This window comes from Peromyscus maniculatus, chromosome 1 (assembly GCF_049852395.1).
Source record: "Peromyscus maniculatus bairdii isolate BWxNUB_F1_BW_parent chromosome 1, HU_Pman_BW_mat_3.1, whole genome shotgun sequence".
Classification (NCBI taxonomy): Eukaryota; Metazoa; Chordata; class Mammalia; order Rodentia; family Cricetidae; genus Peromyscus; species Peromyscus maniculatus.
Window position 1 is genome coordinate 155,834,648 of NC_134852.1, and position 8,008 is coordinate 155,842,655.

Genomic DNA, 8,008 nt, shown 5'->3' on the forward strand with positions numbered 1-8,008 from the left:
ATAGACCAGGCTGGCCTCAACCTCATGGAGATCTGCCTGCCTCTGCCTCCCAAGTGCTGGGATCAAAGGCATGTGCCACCACCAACTGACTCAATTTTTTTTTCAATGTGGTATTTGTGTACAATTGTTAATTTAACCACTTTTTTTGAGACAGCTCTCTCTCTCTCTCTCTCTCTCTCTCTCTCTCTCTCTCTCTCTCTCTCTCAAGACCAGGCTGGCCTTGAACTCACAGAGATTCACTTACCTCTTCCTCTCAAGTGCTGCTATTAAAAAGCATGTGCCGCTATGCCCAGCTCAACCACTTTTCAACGTATTGTTTACTTATTTTTATTTTTGAGTCAGGGTCACATTTTGTAGCCCTGGTTGGAACTCACTGTGTGGATCTGGCTGGCCTCAAACTCACATCAATCCTCTTGCCTCGGCCTCCTGAGTGCTGATATTACAGGCATGCACCACCACCTTGGCTCTTCATTCCTTCTTGGAAGGCTATGACTTCTCCTTCACAAACTGCATTGGCTGCGTCTCATGAGACACTGTCACCTGAGATCCTTCTCTGGGAGTGTTCCTCCCTGTGTTCAGTGACACACTGTGCACCAGCCTCTACCACTGTGAGGGTCTGTAGTATACATTATATTAGTAAATTGTGTGTTGTTCAAGCTCATTGAAAAGTTCCCCCATTTCAGACCCATGTTTGTCTTAGAGTATCCTCCAAGGTCTAAGGATGGGCTGCCCCTAACCAATTCTGTGACCTATAGAGACACGAACAGCAAAATGACCCAAAAGTGAAGACTCTGAGCCCTTGAGAGCAGCTGGAAGGTGTCTGTGGTGGTTGGAATGTAATTGCCCCCCCTTCCCTCGTAAGCTCCTAGAGAGTGGCACTACTGGGAGGTGTGGTTTTGTTGGAGTGGGTGTGGCCTTGTTGGAGGAAGTGTGTGTCTGTGGAGGCGGGCCTTGAGGTCTCATATATGTTCAATCCATACCCAGTATTGCAGACCACTTCCTGTTCCCTGTGGGTCAAGATGTAAGAACCTCCGTTTCTTCTCCCGACCAGGCCTGCTTGAATGCCACCATGTCCCACCATGACGATAATGTACTGAACCTCTGAGCTGGAAGCCACCCTTTACAAGAGTTTTCCTTTATAAGAGTTGCCATGGTTTCTCTTCACAGCAATAGAAGCCCTAACTAAGACAGCAGCCATTCCCAACAGAGGTTACTGGTGTTGATCCCATGATGCACAAGCCCTGTGGTGGGAAGGAGCGGCTGGAAGTCCAGCCATGGACAGAAAGCTCCGTTCTGAACTCCAGCTGATGCCTCAACTTCCCCAGTCACTTCCTGCTGGACGATGTAAGAGTCTGATTTGACGACCTCCTCTGTCTATTGCTATTTGTCCTTTTACTGGAGCCTCATGTGAGGGGCCAGCTCTGTGCTGGGACTCTCCATAGAGAACTCACCTGAGGGGCCAGCTCTGTGCTGGGACTCTCCATAGAGAACTCACCTGAGGGGCCAGCTCTGTGCTGGGACTCTCCATAGAGAACTCCATAGAGAACTCACCTGAGGGGCCAGCTCTGTGCTGGGACTCTCTATAGAGAACTCACCTGAGGGGCCAGCTCTGTGCTGGGACTCTCCATAGAGAACTCACCTGAGGGGCCAGCTCTGTGCTGGGACTCTCCATAGAGAACTCACCTGAGGGGCCAGCTCTGTGCTGGGACTCTCCATAGAGAACTCACCTGAGGGGCCAGCTCTGTGCTGGGACTCTCCATAGAGAACTCACCTGAGGGGCCAGCTCTGTGCTGGGACTCTCCATAGAGAACTCCAGCAGGCTGCCTTGATGGGACTCCCCCGTCAGCAGTGCCTGATTTGACGTTTGCCCCAACTCCTCCTTCCCTCTCTCTCTTAAAAAACCATTCCAAATGGAAACTATGACTACCATAGACCCTTCTCCTAACACAACTGTCCATTATAAACAAATATGCAAATCGCAGGCATCCTGCTAATTTTTCTGGTAACCACATGAAAACTCACTAAAAGAAGCTTATTTTTTTTTTATTTCAGTGTGTCCAGAACTGCCACCCTTTCCCTGCAAAGCCCACACGAAGCCATTTCTGATTTGCTACGACAGTCTTCGACACCCAGCCTTTGAGGTCACACTCACCATGCAACAAAATTTGCACTGACCACATTTTCAGTGGTCTATAGCTGCACGCACGAACAAGGGCCACTCTGTTTCCAGAACTCTCTGTCCACTGTGACTCGCAGACCCAAGCCAGCTGTGGGCCAGTGCTGTGCCGAGTCCTGGAGACAGCTGGGCTGGGCGCACTTGCTGACTCTTTGTTGGGTTGATGACTCTACCTGTTCATCTGTCAGTCAGCCCAGAGCACCGCAGGTGGGAGGCCTCACCTGCTGGAGGCTGGAAGTCCACGGTGGAAGTGTCACGGGGCTGCCTTCTCCCAGGGTCCCTGTCCTGGGCTTGCAGATAGCATCTGACACAGGCTGTGTCCTAATGTCTCTTTTCTTTCCCTGGGGACACCAGTCTCTTGGTGCTAGGGACCATGTGGCCTCAATTACCTTCATCATCTCATTCAAGATCCTGCCTCCAAATTCAGGGGCTGAGGCTATGAGAGATGAGGAGTCCAACATACAGATTTTGAGGAATACTATATGTCCAGTAACAAAATCTCCCACAGACTTGCTGCCGTTTCCAACCATTCACCACCCTGTGGGGCTACTGCCTGTATCGGGGACTGCCAGCCATGAGCAGAGGGGCACATCTGTCTCATCTGGGAACTTTCTCGCTGGGACTTTTTTTTGGGGGGGGGGGCCTCTGGTTTTTGTTTTAGTTTTTTCATTTTGAGACAAGGTCTTATACAGCCCAGGCTAGCCTGAACTCACTACGTAGCTGAGGATGACCTTGAGTTTCTGATCTTCCTGCCTTTCCCTCACAAGCATATGCCACAACACCCAGCTCACTGAGACATTTTTGAGGCGCCCCAAGAAACCATGGTAAGGCAAGGAAGGTGCCAGCTTTTGACGTCTCTGCCATGCTAACGTCCAGATAAAGACAAAGCCTGTGCCCAAGGGGGCCACAGAGACACCCAAGTACCCAAACCAGTCCCCCAAAAGGCCATAAATGAATTGAGTGGCTCAGGCCAGTGGCAGAGGCCAAGAGGGTCACGTGCTGATTGTCCTCTTCCAGCTTCAGAAGTAATGGGGGTGGCTGCCTCACGCTCCTCCAGTGACTTCTCGGCCACAATGGACTGATCTGGAACCGTGAGTCAAGCCCTTAAGTTGCTTTTGTCCTGGTATTTATCACAGCACCAATCAGGAGGCTGGGACACTACAACATCATTCTGGATTATGAAATGCAAAACTCGGGACTCTCGAGGGCACCGCTTTCCATCTCTACTGTACTGCCTCCTTGCACAGGGAAGCCACGTAAAATGCCTGGAGTCGCTGCAGCCTTCTTGCAGCCATGAAGCCCTAAACCTGTGCTAAAGAGGGCGAAACAGAAGTCAGTCCAAGTCGCAGAACTGCCATACAGCCACCTCGAGAACCAAGCACAGACATCCTGCTACACGGTCTGGCTCAAGGAGAGCACAGAGGAGTACTGACCACCACCACTGAGCTGGGGGGTCACCCAAGGTTGGCAGACCCCCAGCTCCTGCTGTCTTCTCACGGCGTTGGGTCTCACACACAGGTGATGCATGTATTCACATGTGTGCGAACTGTGAACTCTCCTATCCAATGCTATCTGGGCTTCCCAGAGTCAGGGACTCGGAGTTTTGCAAGCGACACAGCCCCATGAAAGCTGCATCACCAACCCCATGGGTTCATTCTTGTGACAAACCAAGGTGGGAAACTGAGGACCCGACAGGTGAGGAGTTGTCTCAGGGCCAAGGACAATCTGGGCTTGAATTCCATCTCATGAGGCCATTTGAAACACGTCCCCGAGGTCTGCTCTGGGAAACTGAGGCAGGTCTCTGCCTGCATCCAGTGACTGGTTAGGACAGCAGAGGTTCCTGACAGCACTGGCCTTGGGGGTAATGGTCATGGTTGTCCCTGGGGCCTCCCCCACCACAATCCTGGTTCACCCCAGCCTCTGATCAAGATTAGCAGTAGGGAAAGACGACATTTCCTGGGGCACACACTGCTGGGGGGCCGGGGACCAGAAACTGGTGGTAAGAGCTGCTTTGACAGCCCACGTGGGCAGACACCCTCCTTTGGGGAAAGTCCTCACCAGTCTAAGCAGGTTCTGAACTGTCTTTTCTTCTGCATTCTGGTTTTGCACAGTGCCTAGGACATCAGGATTGTATACCTGCCTGGCTGGTAAAGAGCTGGGGAGGTTAACCCAAGCTAAAGAACTCATGGGAGCAGCAGTGGAAAGGCATGGGGGGCGGGGGTAAAGGTGTCCTGCATAAAGGCATCTGTGTCACTCAATGGACAGGTGGGTGGCCCACCCACAGGGGGATGATATGGTCACAGTACGAAAACCTCCTGGGTTGGTCTCCTGGCTTACTCTTCCTTGGGTTTGCCAGGATGAGGCCGGGCCAGCCTGTAGTCCATATAGGTCCCCAGACAGGACCACAGGATGAAGCGCACCAGGAGGATGACCACCAGGAGCACCATGAGTGGGTCAGGACCAGCAGCATCCCCAAGCCAGGAGGCCATGCTGAGGAGGGAGGCCACCACACGGGGTGGAGCAGCAGCCACCTCTCTGGGGCCTGAGTTCAGTTCTGCCTGCCTGCCTGCCGGTGGCCCCTTCTGAGGGACAGACCCGTGCAGTCCACAACCAGCCCTTCCCACCGCACAGGGCCTCCCTGCCTGTGAGGGGACAGTTGGGGCTACAGGCGGCCTCCTTGGTCAAGAGGCCCGTGCACCATTCATGGGGAGCTAAGCACTCCGTGGACCGACAATGGCAGCATTGTCAGAGGCCCTGGCGGCGGGAGGCCTGCGGGAGCCCGCCTCCCGCGCTGTCCCCTCGGCCCCTGCCCGCCAGGCTGACGTAATCCCCAAACATCTCCGGCGGCGGCAGCTGCAGGGCGAAGCGGCCGCCTCCTCCGGGCCTTTCCGGCTGCCGCAGACAATCGGGCTCTTTCTCTCCCCAATTAGCTATCACTTCTGGAGGCCGGCGCGGTCCGAGGCTGGGCGGGCTGTGCAGCAGCAGCAGCAGCAGCAGCAGCAGCAGCAGGCCCGCACCGAGCGGGGGCCGCGAGGCTTGCAGGGAGGCCCGGCCCAGCAGGGAGGGCGGCAGGGAGACTGTGCAATTGAAAAGAGGAGAGAGGCACAGAGAGGGGGAACAGTCGGCTGGAGCCCAGAGGTGACCCCAGACATGGCTCAATTAGCACACAGGCTGTGCGCAGAGTCCCCAAGGCCGCTCCAGCCTGTGGCAGCATGGGGGTGGTCAACACAGACCGCCCTAAAAAGGGTCTGGAACCTGGGAGGGGGGGTTAATCTCCCCCCTCCAGAGCAGCCACTGGAGGTGGGCCCAACACCACCTCCTCCAGCCCCACAGAGGTTTATGAGAAGGAACCGCTACAGCCCCCCCCCCCCCCCAGCCGCCCACACAAGGCTGCCGGCTGATGAGCCCCGAACAAGCCTGGGACTCACTGAGTGATGGTGGAGAAGATGCTTCCTCCCTTGGACCTCAGGCTCCTTGCTGGGAAATGAGGTCAGAGGCCCCTGATCTGAAAGACAGAGAGAGTGTATTTAAAAGGACTCAGCACCCCAGAACAGACTCCCTAGGGACACACCTCCAGAATTTTCCAGAAAAACAGCACCCTGCCTGGTTATGTCTGTCTGCCATACACATGTGCTCAGACATACATGTGTGCGTCCCCCCCCACACACACACACACAGACCCTGTCCCCTGGCATGGTCCACTCTGGCCCCTCACAGCCAAGGTCTCCTTGGGTGGGAGACAGCTGGTTCCCATCTCCTACCCCTAACACCAGCCTGGTGTCCCACAAAGCAGGGCCTCACCTGCAGCCGGGAGCACTGTGGCAGGAATGAGGGTGAGAGTATCCGGCCACAGGGTACTGGACTTCCAACCCAAGTTGTCTCACCAGGAACCAGCCCAACAGGCCCGGAGAGATGCAAGGGGACTCTTCCACACTGAGAGCTTCTGTAGCCCGTCACTTGTCACCTCTCACTGAACCCTCCTCTATGGCAATATGAGTATTCACCCTGTACAAGCCCTTCTAGAAGGTTCCAAATAATGACAAACACAAAGGATGGGCAGACAGCACACCTTTAGGGCAGGAAGTGCAGAATGAGGGTGGTGCCGATTTGTGGGTTTCATAACACCAACCCGAAGTGTGCCAGAGGCACGTATATTCCCGGGGTCCACACTCCACCTCTCTCCCGGCAGCTGGTGCGTCCCTGGACTGACCGAGGTTATCTTCTGCTCTGCAGTTCACGGGGTGTCTTGCCAGGCCACCCAGCCGGCATTCTCAGGACAATACTCTTGGAACAAGTTCTGGGTTTATTTTTCTCACTCCAAATGTCAATGGGGACCTAGAAATTCGGAGTCAGGCCCAAGCAGAAATCAGACCAAGCATGTGCTTGTCAAGGGTTTCTGGGATGTCCTGGAAGGTCCTGCTCACTTGCTAAAGAAACCCAACTGAACGTGGGGGAGAGTCTCCAGATAGACACCACCATGCCTCTTGGGAAGGGAAGAAGCCAAGGTCTAGCCTCAGCCAGCGATTCACTCACCTGAGAGGCCACATCTCCGGGTGAGGCTGGCTTTCTTGGAAGCCGGAGCTGTCTGCCCTGAGCATGGCCACCAGCTCGGGCCCACCAGACTGGTGGAGCCAAGGTGGCCTTGAACAAAACTCTGTGTTTGTCAAGCATGCCGTCAGATAGGCAAAGTCAATATTGTCCCGGGTCGCATGGCACCTAGGGGAGACTCTGGGGTCAAGGAGGCCCGACCTTCCCTGCTCATGCCTCTGGCAGTCAGCAAGCACAAGGTCTGAGTGTCCTTCGAGGGAGGAAGTGTGTGGCCCTTCTCCCCTGGACACACCAAGCTGCTCCTAAGAGAGGAGGTCTCTGGGGTGCTGGGCCTGAGGATGGAGGAGGCACAGGAAAAACCAAGAAATCGATGGAGACAGCTCAGACATAGCTCCTCTGCCTGGAAGGCACCAGGGTGCTCCCGCTGTGCCGAAAGGGACTCTGGGTCACCCTACAACTGTCAGCAATGATGTACATGGTCTGTGCTATTCCTGGTCCTTCAAGGGCCTCCTCAGCCTCATTACTGGAGCTGAGGAGCTGTCCCCTGGGCAGACCATCTATCAGACCTTGACCATACAATGGAAGAGCCCTGAGTCCCCCGGACTAACTAAAGGGTACACAGTCACTAGGACAGCCCCACACTGAGAAAACGGGCCTGTGCCCAAAGTCAGTCCTCTTTTATGGCTCTCCCACCCCACCTTCCTGCTTCCTGGATTTCTTACCTTCTTCTTGGACCATTACATCCTGAACCATCTGCTGTAGGACACAGCCCAAGGCAACAAACCCAGAGGCACCAACAGTGTCTACAGTGACACTCAGAGCTCAGCCACGGAGGCTCTTGTCCCTTGTCACAGAGGTCAGATTAGGAGACTCTGGTTCCCTTCAAGTCTTGAAGGATCCATGGTGCCTTCCAACACCTATGTTCAAGCATTGAAATGGCAAGGGACAGGTTTTTGTTCACAGGTCACTGGCGTTTGCCAGGTGAAATCCCGGGCTGTTGGGGCAGGGCTGGGGTGAAAAGCTGGGGGGGGGGGGTGAGCTCCGGCTCATTCCAGCAGAAGCCTGGTCCCCACTGGGGGCCTATTGTCCCTACCGGTGACAGTGCTGGGAAGGAGCTCAGGGACCCGCTCAAGTGTCTGCTCAGAGCCCTCAGCAAGCAGATCTGTGTCCACATGTCACTTCCTCACTCCTGGCAGCAAGCGATGCCAGCGCTAGACGCGCTTCTCAGGGTACACCCACCCAGACATCATCAAGGTCTCACAGGACTGTCTGGGCTTGATCTCG

At 55.0% G+C, this 8,008-nt stretch overlaps 1 protein-coding gene across 1 annotated transcript; it reads right to left on the reverse strand.

Annotated features, from left to right (window-relative positions):
* Positions 1-2,033: 2,033 nt before the first annotated feature.
* Smim38 (small integral membrane protein 38) lies at positions 2,034-7,522 on the reverse strand. Its single transcript, XM_076556131.1, has 4 exons — positions 6,710-7,522; positions 6,306-6,511; positions 5,605-5,681; positions 2,034-5,253 (listed from the first exon to the last, which is right to left on the reverse strand). The coding sequence occupies exon 4, from the start codon at positions 4,663-4,665 to the stop codon at positions 4,510-4,512; it is 156 nt and encodes a 51-aa protein (XP_076412246.1). The 5' UTR covers positions 4,666-5,253; positions 5,605-5,681; positions 6,306-6,511; positions 6,710-7,522; the 3' UTR covers positions 2,034-4,509.
* Positions 7,523-8,008: the final 486 nt, after the last annotated feature.

Excerpts from the sequence above, each read along its gene's own strand:
- Smim38 (XM_076556131.1), bottom strand. The coding sequence starts at position 4,665 with ATGGCCTCCTGGCTTGGGGATGCTGCTGGTCCTGACCCACTCATGGTG.